Source organism: Leptonotus elevatus, chromosome 21 (genome assembly GCF_054856555.1).
Source record: "Leptonotus elevatus isolate MCC_2025b chromosome 21, RoL_Lele_1.0, whole genome shotgun sequence".
Lineage (NCBI taxonomy): Eukaryota > Metazoa > Chordata > Actinopteri > Syngnathiformes > Syngnathidae > Leptonotus > Leptonotus elevatus.
Window position 1 is genome coordinate 8,921,327 of NC_141259.1, and position 18,683 is coordinate 8,940,009.

At 43.4% G+C, this 18,683-nt stretch overlaps 1 protein-coding gene across 5 annotated transcripts in view; it reads right to left on the reverse strand.

Annotated features, from left to right (window-relative positions):
* Positions 1 to 6,805: 6,805 nt before the first annotated feature.
* arhgap12b (Rho GTPase activating protein 12b) overlaps positions 6,806 to 18,683 on the reverse strand; it is a 35,262-nt gene continuing 23,384 nt past the window's right edge. For 2 of the 5 annotated variants that reach the window (XM_086066194.1, XM_086066195.1), the window contains 16 exons: positions 15,614 to 15,886; positions 14,715 to 14,855; positions 14,466 to 14,546; positions 13,859 to 13,981; positions 13,264 to 13,338; positions 12,803 to 12,864; positions 12,647 to 12,728; positions 11,389 to 11,493; positions 11,198 to 11,296; positions 11,013 to 11,115; positions 10,815 to 10,937; positions 10,593 to 10,691; positions 9,985 to 10,062; positions 9,421 to 9,555; positions 9,186 to 9,291; positions 6,806 to 8,168 (listed from right to left, as the gene is read on the reverse strand). In XM_086066194.1, the coding sequence (XP_085922320.1) occupies positions 7,994 to 8,168; positions 9,186 to 9,291; positions 9,421 to 9,555; positions 9,985 to 10,062; positions 10,593 to 10,691; positions 10,815 to 10,937; positions 11,013 to 11,115; positions 11,198 to 11,296; positions 11,389 to 11,493; positions 12,647 to 12,728; positions 12,803 to 12,864; positions 13,264 to 13,338; positions 13,859 to 13,981; positions 14,466 to 14,546; positions 14,715 to 14,855; positions 15,614 to 15,886 (1,860 nt within the window). In that variant the 3' untranslated portion in view covers positions 6,806 to 7,993. Of the gene's footprint in view, positions 8,169 to 9,185; positions 9,292 to 9,420; positions 9,556 to 9,984; positions 10,063 to 10,592; positions 10,692 to 10,814; positions 10,938 to 11,012; positions 11,116 to 11,197; positions 11,297 to 11,388; positions 11,494 to 12,439; positions 12,533 to 12,646; positions 12,729 to 12,802; positions 12,865 to 13,263; positions 13,339 to 13,858; positions 13,982 to 14,465; positions 14,547 to 14,714; positions 14,856 to 15,613; positions 15,887 to 18,683 lie in introns of all 5 variants that reach the window. The other 3 variants (XM_086066198.1, XM_086066196.1, XM_086066197.1) reach the window with 3 other exon arrangements.

The following is an 18,683-nucleotide window of genomic DNA, read 5'->3' on the forward strand; positions in this document are numbered from 1 at the left end:
TCCCCATTAGCACCACTGACCTTTTGATCCCCCCCAGGCCGTGTGTTGGAGCTCAGAGCTGTGAGTGTTTCCTACGTGGCCGGCGGTCTGCGCCCTCGGGGCCGTGTCATGCCTTCTGCCTCCCTTCAACTGAGGGGACCAAAAATTCAGCGTTGAATAAAAGACAGAGCGAGGAAGGCACACTTATTAAATAAGGTGTGATTTCGAAACGGGGAGGGGGGGGGGCGGTTAGGAAAGAGCATAAAATTGAAAATATTATTAGTTATCCGACCCGCCTTTTACCACTCATCCAGCGCAGAGAGAACAGGTTGCAGGCCCATCTTTGCGTGCCAGATGGTTCCACATTGACAAATCAATTAGGCTCCACCTCATCATCAAGGGGACCGGGGAAGGGGGGGGGGGCTGCAAGGCAAGCCGCCCCCACCACCCTGGGGTCTACTCGGTCAACCACTCCTCCGCCTCGCTTCGCCTTAATCGCCACCCCCATCCCACAAAGCTTAGCCTGGGCGACAGGGTGAGAGGAGGCATGGAGGAGGAGGGAGTGGGGGTGAGGGGGGGGGGGGGGGGGGAACAAAGAAACTGGCAAGACATGAATCACCTGAGTGACTTTCATGCTGATGCACCGGTGGAGAGGATAGTGGCAAAGAAAATTGCGCGTGTGCTCAAAAGATGTTTGCCAAGAAGCGCTGCTCCTGAGTGGAGGTGGTTGACGAGGAGGTAGGAGGATAATCCGAGGAAACTGCGGATGGAAGTGAACGTGTGCTCTTCACTACCCCCTGGTGGAACAACACAAGCACGACAAGGTGAAGGTTGGAAGTCTGTCACGCGGGAGACGCGCCCAGCGAGGAATTCTTACATTCAAATAACGTCAAGACAACCTCAGAGAAGAAATAAAACGTCTTCATTCGGCTCCATTCTTGGTACGTTGTCGTGAATTGAGGAGTTTCATACACAAAAGTAGTGCTTTGGCACCTTGTCGAAGTGAGTTGTGGAGCGTCGTTCAGACAAACGTAGAGCTTTCTGTGTCATCTCAGTGCCAAGAAACTAAGTTGAAGTGAATTGAGGAGCTTCATTTAGACAAAAAGTAGTGCTGGGCCGCCATCTTGGTGCAAAGCAAGTATGTCAAAGTGAGTTGAGGAGTTTCATTTAGACAAAAATAGTGCCTGGCTGCCATCTTTATATAAAGGAACTATGATGAAGTGAGTTTAGGAGTTTTATTTAGACCAAAAAAAAGTGCTTTACTGCCATCTTGGTACAAAAAAATTGATTTGCGGACTTTAATTAGACAAAAGTAGTGCTTTTCCACGATCTTGTGGTATCTTGGTACAAAGGAACTATGATGACGTGAGTTGAAGCGTTTCATTTAGACAAAAGTAGTGCTTTGCCGCCATCTTGTGGCATCCTGGTACAAAGGAACTATGATAAGGTCAGTTGAGGCGTTTCATTTAAACAAAAGTAGAGGCGTTTTTAGACAGAAGTAGGGCTTTGCTGCCATCTTGTGTCAAAAACCTTTTTAGGAAGGGCCTCAATTACTTTCAGGTCCCTATCCGTCACTGTAGTTTGAACAACATTTTAGCAAGTTTAGCTTCAAAGTATGACGTCATCAACCTGCAGTATACACGGGGTGGGGGGGGGGTCTTGTTCCCCCTTTCGTACTTTGGATTGAGCACAAAAACACGACTGATACGGAAGTTTCACTGTATTTCTCGTGTCATCCCGCAAACGCGCCAAAGTGGAGGCCCCGAGGGAGCGGAAGGTGGGAGGCAGGTTTACGGCGGGGGGAGGGGAGGGGTGACGGCGAGAGCTGTGTGGGTGCCCTCCTGGCTCGACTCGATCTCCGCGTCCCTTTTTTTATTTTTTTACTCATGCAGTCTGGGGGCAGCAACAAGCGAGAAGGCGAAAGCCGCCGCCGCCGAGACCCCTGGGGAGAGATTAGCTCTGACAGCGCAACAAAGAAGAAGGATGCCAGCGGCCCTCCGGCTTCTTCCGCAAATTCAAATGTAATGTATGGCTTGAAGCGCGCCAAGGAGGATCAACATAATATACGATCGACCCACTTTGCGGTGCGCTCCGTTGGCAGTGATGTAAAAGCGATTTATGCCCATAAAAGTGTGCCGGCTAATTAAGTAAGATGTTGGCACGGGAGCAAATCCAATGAGCTTATTTGAGCGCTGGCGAAGCAGGCGAGTCCGCCCTCTCAAAAGGTTTACCTGCAGCGAGGAAAAGGAAAACTTTGTTTGATTTCACATCGCAACTCCCATCCGAAGACGGCCGTGTCTCATTGCTGTCTTGAGCCTTTAATTCAATTTTGATGTGATTTGTTTGGGGGCCAAATCCTTCTCCCCAGCCCGATTGGGGTGGTCTGTGTTGTAATTATGCCCGGGCCTTTTCCTCCAATCAGACGGCGGTGGTAAAGATGTCCTAATTAGAGCCTTGGTAGGGGGGGTGGCACCTTAGGGGCATGCGCCGTTATCATTTTTTAGCTAACAGTGCTAATGAGACAAAAAGGAGGGGAGCCATAGTGAGAAACTACAACAGGGCAGGCAACACAGACTGACACTGGCCCATAGAGACAAAATAATTGCAATGACAACATGTTAGGAGCAGACCCCACCCCCCACACTTTCCAGCTAATGCTAGCTGGTAGCTAATAGTGGTACTGATATTCCTTCCTAGCTAATGCTAGCTGGTAGCTAATAGTGGTACTGATATTCCTTCGTAGCTAATGCTAGCTAGTAGCTAATAGTGGTACTGATATTCCTTCCTAGCTAATGCTAGCTAGTAGCTAATAGTGGTACTGATATTCCTTCCTAGCTATTGCTAGTTGGTAGCTAATAGTGGTACTGATATTGTTTCAGTATATCAACGATAGAACTGGAAGTCCTGTAAACATAGCAATGACACGTCAACCTTCAAAAATACCCCTAATGGGGCCAACTACCAGTAGGCTTGTTTTAAGTGTGCCTTGATCCTCCATCTTTAAAAGGCTACTTGACTCATTTAGCCATTTTCAGAAAGCTAATATTTTGTCTTCATGATTTTTTCATGTACAACACCTTTAGAAACACATTTTGCCACTTGCCGTCGACATCACGTGTGCTCAGGTAACAACCAATCATGGCTCAGTTTGTGATGTCACTTGAGCACCTGTGATGTCATTTCCAGTCGTCACAGATGTGGCAAATCCAGGTACAGAAAGTAAAAACCCTGCCAGTTTAACTTTAACCCCTTGCGCTAGCTAGCTAGCTGCCTAGCAGGTAAACAAGCACAAGGGGAGATAGCGAGCAGAGGTGGCAAATCCAGGTCCAGAAAGTAAAAACATGAAGTAAATGTGTTTTTTAATTAAAGGTGCTAATTGTACATGAAAAATGATGAAGCTATCTAATTAACTGTAGACAAAATATTGACTTCTTACTGCTGAAAATGACAAAATAGTCAAGTATCTCTTAAATCTTACATTTCTGTTATTCTTTTCGCTTGTAGCGGTCTCTGCCCGTAACTTTACTGGCCACAAGTACGGCTTATCGTCGCTATTTTTCATGTTTTCTTTTCAAGCGGGAACGAGCCACTGCTGAATGTTTGATGAGCCGCAACTGAACGTCTGCCAAAAGCCGCATTTACGTGTCCAAACCACAGGTGCCTTGCGATCAGCGCCGTTGCTCTTGAAAGTCCTCCTCAATCCCCATTCCCGACCCCAAATTTCAGGTCTGGCTCTGTTTTGACTGGCCGGCCCGCCTCAAAATCAACATACGTGTCGGAGGCTGGCGGGCGGCGCTGGATCCCGTGCCGCCGTTCCAACTGCAAAAAGGAGGGCCCTCACAATTTCCAAATGAGAAAACAATTAGATCATTTCTATAATTCATGGGCGCGACCGCAGCCTGGGCGCGGGGTAGGCTAAGAGCGTTTTCAAGTGCTCCATATGCTCACGGTGGTTTCCCGGCCCGTTCCTGGCGCTGGCTCGGCCCAGCTCGGCGGAGGCTGAGGTGCGGGCAGGTAATGTGAACATGCCATTATGGGGCATGAAAGATTAATGGCGGCCCCGTCCCTCCTGCCTTATTTGCAGGTGGGCTCTCGCCAAAGTGGCCGCGTGAAGAGACAAAATGGTCGGGAAGCTTTAACCGCTTAGCGATTAAGAGCTCGATACCTTCGCCGCTACCTTTTAAAGCATGAGTCAGAGGCTGCGGCTTACCTCGAAGGGGAGAAGGTGCTTGATTGAAAAAGATTTCAAAGTGCAAGAACGCCATCAGATGTATTGCAAAAGTATGTACAGGTAGGGAAACTAACACTATCGATCAATGGAGTAAATTTTAATGATTAAGAATATCAACGCTGAAGACTTCTTTATCACCTTTTGGGAATGGATGCCAAAATTAACGTTTTGCATTGTGCGAGACGTTTTTTGATCTGAGCTTTTCGGTGATTGATTGATTGATTGATTTTTATGTTAGAGTTTTGCTGTGGTGTGAGAGGGTGTGAATTTTTAGGTAATTTTTTTTTGGGGGGGGGGGGGGTATGTGTGCGAGTTTTTGGGTGTTCCTGAAAGTGTTTTTGGTGAGCGTGACAATTTTGTGGGAGTTTTTTTTTGTGTGTGAATTTTTTAAATGTATTTTAAGTGTGTGTATGTGTGAGAGTTATTTTTGTGGTTCTGGGAGTTTTCCATTTCATGTAAAAGTTTTTTGGGTAACTTACATTTTTTGGGTGATTTTTCTTTAGGCTGAGCAAGAGATTATTTTAGGTCAGTATGGAGATTTTCATGCAAGGTTTTTTGTGTGAGGTTTTTGATGCGAGTGAAGTTTTTGCGCCATGTGTATGTAATGTGCTTTAGCTAAGTTTTTATTTATTTATTTATTTTTTAAAGATGAGTATAGGTTTTTTTTGTGAGGTTTCTTAGTGAGTGTGAGAGGTTTTGTTGAAAAGCAAGTTTTGTGATTTGTTTGCTTTTTTTTTGTGAACAGGAGAAATTTAGTGTTTGATTTTTTTGCTACCCGAGTAGAGTGTTGTGTGAGCTTGTTTTTTTGTTTTTGAGTGAAAGGTTTTTTTTAAATGTTGGATTTTGATGTTATTTTTGGCTGATAAAGTACCTCATATATAGCCAAACAAGCATTCACACACAGACTGATAGATATACAGAATCTAGACTAGTCTTCTATGATCCAAACATGGCCATTTTGGAAAAGTGGGAGAAGCCAGACAAGCAAGGAACAGCTAATGTTTAATTACCGATTCTTGTATACTGTAAGTCAGTTTGAGGGCCACATGTCAAGGACCCCGTCAGTAACTTATTGACTGGCGTGCCGCCATGTTTCTTCCCAATGTCTTCGTCAGGCTCGAGCGCACGGCAAACCGCCGTACAGGCTGCGTTGTTGCACGCATGCCGGCGCATGTAAGTATTCCAAATGTCAGGCCGGCTCCTCGTTGTTATTAATGAGCTTCAGGCGGCAGGAGTGGATCATTTTCCATGGAAATCCAATGCATTTTAAATAGCAGTGGATCAACATTCCAGGACAGGATTTACATAAGGTAATTGCTGGTGCTGAGAGTACCTCTCCGCCGCCAGTGGATTTCTTTCCCTTTCTTACCTTCACTAATGCAATCAAGTCCATTAAGTAGGCAATAAATACAAAGCTAGACTGTATCAGCGCTCCGTGACGGATAATGCTTCCGCTTCATGCTATCTATTTATTTATCCGAGACAGTTATGGCTGCTTTTTTAAAGGAGAAGGGCCGTGTACCTTTTCTTGCACTTCACTTGCTTCCTTGTGATGTGTATTGTTCTTCTTCCTCATGTTGCTTCAGTAGACATTTTCTGATAGTCAAACAAGAGAATGGTGATTCTTCAAAGAATGTGTTTTTCTATGACTATAAACATGAAACTAAACAGATGAGTCATGTTTTTTTTTTTAAAGCTCCACGTGTGTTTAAGTAGCAACTGTTTGAAGGTGTATATGACTAACATCCATTGATGCTAATTTCTATTAGCCCTGTTTATGATCTGCCGCGCTATGTTAGCATTAAGCTAGCTGACTTAGTTGAATATTCTGGTGTTTAGATATACAATTGTTTTACTCTTTTGTTTTAGGTGTCAGTTTTATAGCAATTTAACTGGGAGTGACTGATATCTTCTTTAAAAAGTGAGCTTAATGCAGCTTCAGGCTAAGCAATTTTTTTCATATACTGTGTACAAACAATTACAATCTACATTAGCTTGGAGCCAGTTTATTTTATAATTTACTTTGGCTATTTATTAAACACAATATGCAAGGCGGACATTCTTCAATACACCACGCAGAGCCAATACAAATGGAGCGCTAAGTGACGCTTTTCTCCAAGGGCCTAAAAGCAAGCAGCTTTGCTCAGCACTCCAAAGCTGCTTCCTCTTAATCAAAGCTGGCATACTGGCAATTACCTAATTAGACATCAATTAATCCGCAACCTTCAGGTCGGCAGCCACGAATGACCTGTGGAGGAATGACAAAAAAAAATGCTAGCATGGAGATTAATGAAAGCAGCGTGGCAGAGGTTGCCATACATTTCAGAAATATCAAGAAATATACTAAAGTGCTTTTCATAATTAACAGGTAGGAAAATAATGGATTGCGACAAGAAAGCTTAATCCCTCCGCTCAATAACCAAGATATTAGTGTTGAGTAGATTAATTCAATTATGTAATTAAGGGAGCGAGGGAGCTGAAGCTTTAGAGTTGATTGAAGTCGAACGGCAGACTCACCTTTGTGTCTTTTACATTTATGGTTTCCATCCACGCCAAGCTTTTATCCCAGAGACAGGAAATGCACGGGAGAATACTCATTTCATTTTTCTTTTCTTTCTTTTTTTTTTTTTTTATTAGACAGAGCAATTTCACAAACAGCAGTTAACCTGAAAAAAAAAATACATTCAAATGTGCAGCTGATCACACGTAAACACTGCAGGAACAGAAAGAGCTGTCTTTTGTTTTTTCTTCTCTTTTTCACAATCTGCATTTCAAAATCTTTTAACAAATATACAAACCGGAAAATCAACGATACACCAAACCTCAGCCACCAGAACACTTTGTAACAACTAGCTTGCGTCAAGAGTCGATGCGCTCTGAAACGTTTTGAAAGGCTTTCGCTTTCCACTGCCATACATCAGACCATGAAACGTCGTCTCGTCCCAGCTTGTAACCAGCTTAGCGGCGGTTCTTCACCACGCAACGCAACGCAGCGCTGTGGCTGAAAAGCGACCGCAGGGCCTCGGAAATGCATCCTGCCACAGGACTAACTGAACTCACACGTTTGAGTTCAAAACAGACCGCGGAGACTTGCACCCGAGCACGACGACGACACATGTTTCTGTACAAAGTGGCAAGACGAAAAGATGCTTGTGTGCAGGTTTTGATTTGATTTGATTGACTCCCATCAACGAACACTGTTGAGTTAACACTTAAAGGGTGAGGGTGGGGGGGGGGAATGGGGCACAATGTGAAACACTGCTCCAGTTCTTCCAAGTGCAAAAAACAGAAACAACAATAACAAAACAAAACAAAAAAAACCCATTGTCCCATTTACACAACACTGATTATGGCATAACTGGCGTCACGAACGAAGCGCCACAACAAGAAGACCGACAACAGTTCAGGCAACATCACGAGGTTTGCGTTTGCCTTCAACGCCACCGGAGCAGCTTCCTACAACGCTCCCCTACACGAGGAGGTTTTATAGGATTCAGTGACTGCGGCACCAAGAAAGAAATAAACAAAAACAAAAAAAAAAAAAGACCTGAATACTCCAATTTGTCAAATCAAAAGAGGTCATCTGTAAGGTTGTCATCCCTCTGCAAAGAAACGGCAGCTGGAAAAGTGAAATAAAGTCATCTCCATAAAACTGGTAAGTGCAATAAACTTGTCATGCTTATGTAAACGGTCATGTCAACGAGGAGATGGACTTCTCAGCTGCCAGTTCAATCAAAAACAACAACAAAAAAAAAAGGCAAAAAGTCTGGAGCCCTTTCCCGTCTACCTGCCGAAGATGCTTTCGTACTCTAGCAGTATGAGCTCGACTATCTGGTTCTGGTAGACCATGTGGACCGCGATGTTGCCCGTCTCCGTCTCGGGCCGGAGGAGCGTGGGTCCGAAAACGATGGCCACGCCCTGGGTGGTCATGCGGTTGGCTTCGCCGTGGTCTATCACCCTGCGTGGGAGGGAGGAGACTGGGTGAGGGTTTGCTTTAGCGAACGATTCCCGCTTCGGGGCTTCATCTACAAAAAAAAAACACGATTACAAGCACTCCTACGGTCTCAACGCTGAGCGCGAAAGACGAGCCTCGGAACACCGCTGGCGCTCCGGGCGAGAGCGGCGCAATAATAGTGGTTTTAAATAGAAGCTACATCCTTCCGTGCAAGATGCACAAAACAATAACATATTTATGGAGGAGAGAAAATAAGATCAAATCCGCCCGCTTGATAGAACGTAGTCCTCCATACACTGAATGTCACGCTGTAAATTTCGCCACTTCATAGGTACTAAATTACAGCAAATGCAGTGCCATATAAATGCAAATGGGAAAGCGAGGCAAATGTCACTGAGAACATATGATGCCACTGCTGGTGGGTAGGGGGAAAAAAAAAACTGTTTATGTGAAACCTCTTTTACACTGCAGAGAAGCTAATCAGATAACCTATTGGTAACTTGAAACATACTTACAACTAACTTAAGTCATTTTAATCAGTGGAGTGCTTTCCCCCCCCTCGCAGTCAAACTGAGATTAGCTTCAGTCAAACAATTAATGATGCAAATTGAGCTCCAAATTCTTGGAAAATGCTACTGAAATAAAGGTTTAAAGGAGGATTAAAAAAAATATATTCACATTGAACGTGTGGGGCGACGAAAGCCAGTTGAGCATTTATTTTTTGACATCTTTCCAAGTTGGACCAAGAAGGCCGAGCCAATGATTTGTCTTTTTTTTTTCAGACTAATGAACATCAACATGGAATTACAGTACAGCGTTTTGATAAGGAATTCTTCACATATTTTAAGTGTTGACCTTTTAAGTCATTTTTAAATCAACTGTTACCCAACAGTGCTCTGACTTTTACATGAATATCTCATTGTGTTGTATTTACTGATTTAAGTCGTTTTAAAAAGGGAGAAAGCAATGCGAAAACTAAGAACAAGAAAGGCAAAAATGATCATTTTGTGTACATCTCACCTGAGCAGATGCTTGAAGAGGACTTGCATTGTATCGTGGTTAGGTTTTGGCAACTTCTTAATCAAGTCTTTGATTGTGTTGACTTTCTGCTTGTACTCAGAACATTCTGAAGCAAAAAAAGACAGGCACGCTGGTAAGGGAATTGACATGCATATAGCACCACCTTGTGGCTACATCGGAGAGGAGTCATTTCAGGTGGACTCAAATAGTGGGGTCAGATTTTAAAGTTACTCACTAATTGCATTAACGAAGTCATCGAAGGATCCGTATGTGAATAGAGGCTCTGAAAGTTCCCGGAAGAACATCTTAAGTGCTCCTGTCGTGACGTGGATGTCCTCCCACTTGCTGTCATCGAGTTCTACCTTCTCATCTGATGGAGCGAAGGAAACAAGGTCATACAGAAGATGTGTGAAATGACCACAAATCTAGTACTGTGAAGTAATGTTCATTAATAAAATAATTTTATATGATACCATTTTGCAATATACTCAAAATCTAAAATGGACTGGACACGAATCAGCAGACTGAAATGAAATAATTGCGCCATCTGCTGGTTACTGTCAGCACAACACTATATAGTATCAATTACTTTAACCATACTGTATGATTGAACACAAGATATCTAATGATGATCAAACCAATGAAAATGACTACGCTAAATAAGCAACAGCTTGGTAGACAGATGCCTACATCTAATGAGATCTAAAATACTATAGTCAGATAAACAATGCAAATTTTTTTTTTATGTATCTATGACATTTCAAGAAAAATGATGATGATACTGGTCAAGTGTACGTACCATGGTTCACAGCAAAGCGGAGCTTCTGTATCACTGCCAGGTTCCCGCTCACTCGATACAAGCCATCAGTACTGAGACCTACAGGACAAGTGACAAAGACATGGTGGACAGACACAATGCTTTGTGAGTGCAAAGACGGAGGGGAAAAAAAGAACCTGAAAAAAAGATGACAAAACTCCAATTTATTGGCGATTTATCTGCGTCTCAAACTCATTTAAGAGCTCATACTATTGGCTGTTGATTTTAAATAAACATCTCGTCATTTAATTCATGGTATAATCATATATCAAATTGCATTGATTTATTCTAGAGAGTCCATTCTATTTATTTATTTGAGCATTTCTCTTGCTTTCAAGTCATATTTTTGTTCTTGCCCAATCAGATTTTGACCTTTACAATGTAACAAACTACAAATGGGACGGCCTCTTTAATCAACCAATCCGAATGCAAATGAGCTATCATAGGTCCAGTGTGGGGGCCCTCGATGTCAAAATCTTTTTGCAAACAAAGGACAATGAACAGATTATGTCTGTAGCAATCTGCACACATGAATACGTGTAATAAAACAGCATCACTGGTGAGAATGATGCATTTGTATTCAATCATACCTGTGCTCTCCACGTGGTCAATACACGTTTTCACAAATTTGGGCACAGATGTGTTCTCTTGCTGGCACAGGCTGTTCAGACTGCAGCCAAAAACCTGATCTGAGGAACAGACAGAAAACGGACATTTGTAAACTAAACTCCTACGTTCAATGGGACATGTTTTTGAAAAGGTGATCCTCATTGGTATCGGACGTTTTTCCTACAGTGCTCCAGTCCGGCTACCTTTGATGTAGCCTTTGTCTCTGACCGCCTGGTAAGTAGGTCGACGTATCAAAAACTTCTTGAGCTTCAGTCGAGTTTTTTTCTGGTCTGACGAGTCCATACTGAAAGAGGTCTTCATCACAACTAAAAGAAGACGCGTGTGTGTTGTGAGTGCATGTTTTAAGACAACAACAGAAGATAATTCGCGGCCGGCCTCACCTTTGTTCTTCTTCGACTCTCGATGATCTTTCTCTTTGTCCTGTTTCTCAGCCCCGGGAGATTCTGGCATATCCTCTTCGATGGCCTCATCCGATTCCCATGCCTTGGGTATGAGGACAAATGTTTACGATTAGATGCAATCGGACTGGTTTCACAAATTCACCAGTATGACCAAGTCCACTTACATGTGTGTTAATGGCTTCGGTCAGGGCCCGGTACCAGTCCTTGATGACATTGTCAATGTCGGACTGGATCAGCAGTTCTGTCCCGTGACGCGTCTTCAGCTGAGGAATCCGAAGGTTGGATGTCAAAGGAGCATTATACACTACTTAATAAAAATTAGGGACTATTTAGCTAGTAGTGTATGTATGGATACCTCAATGACATGCTTCTTGCTGGACTTGTCCTTGGAAGCCCATTCCACGGAACCTCCACGCAAGTCAACAGTAAACTCTGGCTTTGACTGGTTGCTGCCAAACTTCTGAAATGCAGACGCAGCGTAAGCGATAATGTCCAAGAGACGACGGAACCATGAGAGTAAAATTGTGCTACAGAGAAAATGAAAATCATGACAGGTGGTTGAATGGCAAATAGGTATGTTTAGGATTTAAATAAAGAAAAGAAAATGGTTAAGCTACTGTATTAAAGAAGATGTTACTTGTATTGTTTTGTTAGGCAGGTAAATCAATGTTAGTAATGTTATGATGTCAAGTTAATCAGATACAAATAAATAAGCCGCCACGATTTTTTTTTTTTTGGGCACACATACTGCTTGAGTGTCACTTCTGGCTTAAATTATATGAATAATTATGAGATGAATGACATTGAATTTACAAGGCAAAATGCCCTAATGTCATTGTCATTATATACGTCAGCACTATAACCATTCTTGTTGTTGTTGTTTTTTTTGCAATACTTTGAGTAAAGTTGTGAACGCTTAAATGACAACAACTCAAAAGTCTTTACTAAGTTAACAACTAATTTAAGTACTGTAGTTAAATAAAATGTCTTTCATAGTAATTCATGGCTTGTTTGCCATTATTTTTGCGCAAGCCTAACCGATACCACCAACATTCATGTACCGGTATAATAGTTTTTGTTCATTATGCAGATTACTTTATTGCTTGTATTTGTTGAAAAATAAATATTACGAGGACCGCGGAAAAAAAATAATTGCATATTAAATCCCAATATTAAGTTAAGGGGGGTTGTAAACAAAAGTGGCACACACATTAAAAGTGCTCCATTCACACCACAAGCTCTCCCTTAGTTAAAAGTGGCAGATTTTTGAAGGATGCAGTTAATAAGAAAACTGAACCATTAACAAACACACAGTGAGTGTCGGGTTAGCCAAAGTAGCGGTGATTGAAAAAAAAGAAAAAGAAAAAAAGACTGGTAACAGTAGCATTTGCACTGCTATAGTTTACATAGGAGACAGCAGGACGGGGCTTGACTGATTGCTTCCAGTTGCTAAGAAGAGTGAGGAGCAGCTCGGGGATGGAGCCATTGCGGTAATAAGACTTCAGGGAAGGAGGAGAGGAAAAAGCAATGAACGCAGGATGACAATATTCTTTGTACGGGTGGCAATGGAGTCGGAGAGAGCTTTGGCCACAATCGGGCCCCTGAATACGCACCCAACTTATGCTTCCTCCTTGACCCTTTGCAAAGAGGAGCGAGGAACCCTGTAACACTGTCCACGAGGATGCCCAGTTCTTCCTGTATGTCAAAATCATGGAAACATATTTAGATCGCGGCAAAGTCATTCAGGCCGTCGCTTGCAAGCTCCCTACCTGACTTTCTTCCCATTCTCTGTGACTTTGGTGACGTTTAGGACCCCGCACTTCTCTGACGGCTGAGGAGGAAGATTGAGCAAATCAGGACCTCGGACACATGAACACGAGGCTGGCACTTGAAATGAACATGGCACGGTGTTGTTCTGCTGTGGGCACCCGATGCTTTGTCAAAAAGTATCAAAATGCGTTATACATTTTGGGTGGCGCTAAGAAAAATATACAACTTCAAAGCAGTTCAAAATTGGAGGTTCCATACTTTAGATACAGCGTATCGAGTGCGGTTAGCTAGCGACGGTGACGCGCACGCAGTAGAAGATAGCGAAGTGAATGCAATAAAAGAATGATTCAATGCGAGAGAACGTGAGAAGAAAGACCTTTATGTTTGGATGCAAGTGAGATGACGATGATGATGGTGGTGGTGGTGGCGAGTGCGATGCAATGCAAGCTGGGATACTAACAGTTAAAGGTTGCTTAGGAGATGACGGGCAGGAGTCAGAGTCAGGAGAGCTCTGCTTGGGCGCCGGAGCACACTCCTAACAACAAGAGGCACGACATGAAGATTTTCTAGACTGTCAGGCAACTACAGAAGTTGATGAAGTCACTAGGTTAGTGCGGAGAAGGAAATGGATCAGAAACCTGCAGTAGAATCAGAACATTGGGTTGCATGTTACATAAAGAGGAACAGACAGTTTGGGATTTTGATCCACGCAGTTAGTGTTAGTTCAGCCACTTCTTCGGCTTGAATAATTGTGATGGAATTAACCACCATTGTTTCAGTGTATCAATGCGTGTGTTAATTGTGAAGCAACGCCTGAATAAATATAATTTTAGCCCAGAACATAAAGCAGCCATAATCCTTTCCCTGCAACCTAGACTTTACACATACTGCACTACACAAGCCTTAGGGAACTGTAAAAATAAAACACAAATAAAACATTGCCACCTTAAAAGGGGTCTTATTAAACTGAGTAGAACAGAACTTGATCATCAGCCTTCTTTTATGGACTCACCATTCTTTTAAACACATTTTACTGACATTTACAAGAGCCCTACCTTGTCGTTGAGATCAAGTACGTAAGTGCTGTGTCTCCACTTGGTGAGGATGATGGGGTCCGGCTGCTTCCTCTCCAAGCTGCGACTCTTGGGGACCTCCCCGGACTGAGGGGAGATGGTGTACTGTGCGGAGAGAGCGCGAGACCATAGAGACTTTGTAACTCCACCGAGCGGCCCATCAGCACCTGCACCCTCGACCCTACCTCTCCTTTAGCTGTCCACATAAGCATTGCGGAGAGGGGCCTCTCTCGCATTCTTCTACGATCACCTGCGACGACCTCTAAACATGCCCGTGTCTGAGTAACAGAGCGGGCCACTAAGAGAATGCGAGAATTGAGCGGCCCGTACTGATCTACTCTTAAGCCTCCTGATTAGTCGCAGCCCGATCCATTAATAGTCCCGCAGGAGGAGTTCTATTCCAAAAGGCGGGCCCTGTGAGCTTGCCAGACGCTCATCCACTTACATAAACAGGACTCGGACGGCACGCCAAGGGGACGAGCTTTTGTTAAAGGTGATGTGATTTCGGGAGACTTTCATGCGTGTGCGGTGACGTTAGCACGAGTGCAGTAAAAGACCGTTTGGGAAGGTAGCAATGACGTAATACTACCTTGGGTAATTCCCACTCAGACCTGGATCCGTCAGCATTGTAGTAGTAGGGTCGACCTTGCTCATCAACGTGTTTTATCCACTACAAAGAGAGTATGCATTTAGTATGTCCACTATAGTGAACAAGGCAGCAAAGTGCATAAAAATCATTGGTTGTACTTAATAGAAATGTCTATGAAACATTTTTCTGCTTTTGAGAAGGACTTGCTGGAAGCGACCGGCGGCCACCACTGTTACAATGACACCGTACCTTCTCTTGTGTGTATTCAGAGACGTAAAGGGTGTGTCCGTGCTCGTCGAGCTCCTCAGACCAGCCTCTAGGGGGCGACCCGTACTGGCTGTCAGACTGGCTGGAATAGGTGCTGTAACAGTTTTCCTCAGGCGTAAGCGGCTATAAAAAATAAAGAATACAAAAAAAATAAATGCATATTTAAAGGGAAATTGGGTTTTGCGGCATATAATAAGACCAGTGCACACCTACTTAGCAGAAAAACTAGAAAATTATATAAGTGTATAATGCACTGTACATTTGTAAGAATTGTGACAGAGTGGCTTGAGCGTCACAATGTGAAAAGACGTCTGAAACGCCAGTCCAGTTTTGTTCCAAAACTATTTAGTTGGCATTATCCAGACGCCAGAAGCATGAAGAATAGAGACAATAAGCAACAGGAAGCAAATCATCATAATTTTGTGGCTGGAATGTTGTCATCAAATAATTAAAACATTCAGGTCAGTCATAATTTGGGTTTGAGGCACAGACAGTCTGACTGATCTCAGTCAATCTATTAAATGCCTGCTGGTAGTATTATTACGCTAATAAGTGTTGCTCACTATTACATAATAATGCAATGTGGCAAAGTACCACATGGAGGTGCTGTCGGACTGTCGAGAATACGTGAAACGTGACCCCTATTGGATAGAGTTCTTTCTGCTTCTCATATCCAAAAAAGTACATTTTAACTCATTTTGTCTTAACAACTAGCTACAAGCTAACGTGTATAATTACTTTCAGGGTTCAATTTTCGCCACAGGGAAGTTTCTGGACCTGAATGTGCCATCAAACTATTATGCATACAACATCACGCCTCAAAAGAAATCTTAATTGGTGTTTTTTTTTTGTTTTCTGTTTTTGTCTTTGCCCTCCTTTACCTCGCTCTCTGCCGTGCCTTGGCTTTCTCCTCGGAAGCTGCTGGTGCTGCTGCTGGTGTCCCGGGTGCGTGGCGGCTTCCACGTGCGCTCCCCTGTGGCCCGGTTATAGTAGAAATGCCTGCCGCTCAGGTCTTTGTAGGTCTCCCAGTCGCCGTGGATGTGGAGAGGTGAGCCAGAGGGGACAGGCGGCAGGCTGGACTGCGAAAGCTTAAGCTCCTGGAGGTTGGTGTAGACGGGCGAGTCTGACCCGCCCTGTGCTGTAGGTGATGTCGTCTGGAGAACAAGACAACAGGTCAGATTTGAGTCTTTTTTTGCTCGTGGATAACACTGAAAATAGAGGCACATTGGGAGATTTTCCTGTTAGAAGGGGATCGTGATTCAGACTTATTTCAATAGTATGCATGCAAATAAGAGCTATCGTACACATTAAAATGTTTTAATGAATTAATTTGTTTACTATTACAGAAAGAAAGCACAATGCACATTACAAGCAACCCTGGCAACATCGGAAGGTCACTGCACTAAAGTTAGAAAACCGTCTCCATGGCTACAGCTCATCTCATCATGATCAAGGTTCTTCTGAATGCTTGTGAAAATTATTTTGGGCGGTCGGAGAGCGATGCCAGCACCAGGCTGTAAACGGTGAGCAGGTAAAAAGCAAATAGTCAAAGTGTTCACTATAAGGCAACACATCTCAATACGCGTTACCAAATCTCAGTGGTCTTGGAATTGTGGTTCTGTACTGAATTGCCTTAACATGATGCGTCATAAGGTGTGACAACGCCCAATATAAATGTTTATTATTTGAAGTCGACATCAAATACTTTGCTGGCAGTCTAACGCTATATACTCATGTCTGTTAGAGCATTTTAAGGCTCCCTGGAATTCAATTTAACAATTTACAACAAAAAAAACGCTGGCAAAGGCAGGCCATGTCTGATTAAAACGTATTAAAATGGAAAAGAAAATTAGCTACAAAAAAAAAAGACACTGGGGAAACTGTCATGGATGCTGAAAACTGCATTTGTGCTGCCAGAGCCCCGTTTTTTTTAAACCCCACTAATATACACATAACCACAATTACAAAAAATAAGCACATTCATCAAATGCTCATATTTCTCCTCCCTTCTGCAGATCACCTTGTATCCAGAGATCCCCACAAATACGTCATCATCATCATCATCCTCCTCACCGCCCCTCCTGTAACCTTTGACTGCACGCTGCATAGTGATGCGAGGTGGCTGCCAAGTGGGACAGGAAGCACATTGACCCTTGCCTTCACCTCTCCGACGCACACGAGTGGCCGGTGCCGTGCAGGGTGGAAAATGAAGGGAGCGACAAGCGCGAAGAGCAATAAGCTTTATCTCTCGAGTGCACACTCCAGTGGCACAACAGGAAATAGTGCTGAAATATTCAGATCCTTTTTTTTGCAAGATGAGGCAGCCCTTTATGGGGTGAAGAACCATATTTGGTAACTTGAGTGGGTGGTTCAACATTAACCCCACATGACTTTATGTGGTAGCACAACGGGAGGATTTCGGCTAATCTGCTAATTCACCGTCTTCTGTGATTAGCGGTTTAAAAATAAAGACATTTATAACACAGTAGACTGTTATTTGTTTTTAGTGGTGATTTTGGTGGGTCCGCTTGCGCTATGGCTACATGCTATTCAATCAAAAATATTACAAGTGTTTGTCTCAGTTAGTAGTACAAGATGACACAATGTTACACTAACCAACATGTTGGTGTTGTAACACACTCCGTAGTAGTTGAAAGGGCCAAATATAGATAGGTCGGAGTTCTGACTTCATGTGTATATTTTCTACTGTTTGAAATTGTGTCGATATACAGTACTGTATTGCAACAAATAAATTCGAACTCGTTTGTGGCCTCAAGAACAACCACTGCGGCAAATTGAGTAAAATCACTGGCAATTGTCTTACACTAAAAAAATACCATGGTTTCGGAACATCTCGGAGAGATTCCACCATCTAACGAGAATGTAAGAAAAAATTTCATGATCAATGTCAATCAAGGAAATGGAGTCAAATGGCCATCCCTAATATCACTATATTGCGTCTGTCTGTGCAAAAAGGATATGACATGGCAAATACTATACTAGCTCATCATGGTCATCAGATATATTATTTATTAGTGACGCCCAACAATTCACAAGGGATAGGGACAGAGCCCTGCTACAAAATCGTGCAGTTCTGAATTTGCATATAGATGCCAAAAGATGGCAGGAAAGCATTAATGAAGCTCCTAAACTCACATTGACAGTTCTTGGCCACAAACTCTAACAAGATGGCCTTAGAACAGAAATAGTGAAAAGGTAAGTGTGGACAAGAGGTGAACACCAAATCGCTGTACTGTTTCTTTATACACAGATTTCCATGTTTGCTCAAATTAGATGCTGCTAATAAGCTGCAAGCAGCTGATTGACACCCCGGGTCTATGACAAATGATTGAATTTGGAAAGGACACATGGGAGGAGGGAAGTGTAAATGAGGCGTGGAAGGAGTCAGATTCAGGGCAACAGTGGGGAGAGAGCAAGGATGGAATACATAAGTCTTCATAGTAGCGATAGGATGTCTGCAAGGCGTCTGCTGACAAATGGCCAGCAAATGGAGCCCCTGTGTGTACGTGATTATTGCTCAGAATATGGTTTCTGTAGTTATTGGCATTTTGGGACAAAGTAATAATGTTTTCCTTTTGCTCTCCCTGTCAGTGTAAGTCCCACCGTGCATGCATGGTCAATGAAAAAGACTTGTGCCTTGCACTGCGCGTTGTAAATCAAACCATAAATAACGTGTAAAGGAGGAGCAGGTCAGGGTAAGGGCAGTGGGGATGGTGCTTGTAGTACTAGCCCATGGCCACTTGGTGACTCGCACGAGCTGGGGTTAGAAGGTCTGGGGAGCAGGAGGGTGCGAGTCTCCATCCGAAAGATTGTTGCCATGCTGAAGCAGTGTGAGGGGGAGGGGCTTCTATATATGCACACATGGCAAACCACTCTGCCGCTGCATCACCGTGCACTCTTTTGAGACACGTGGTGCTTGTGCAGCATTTT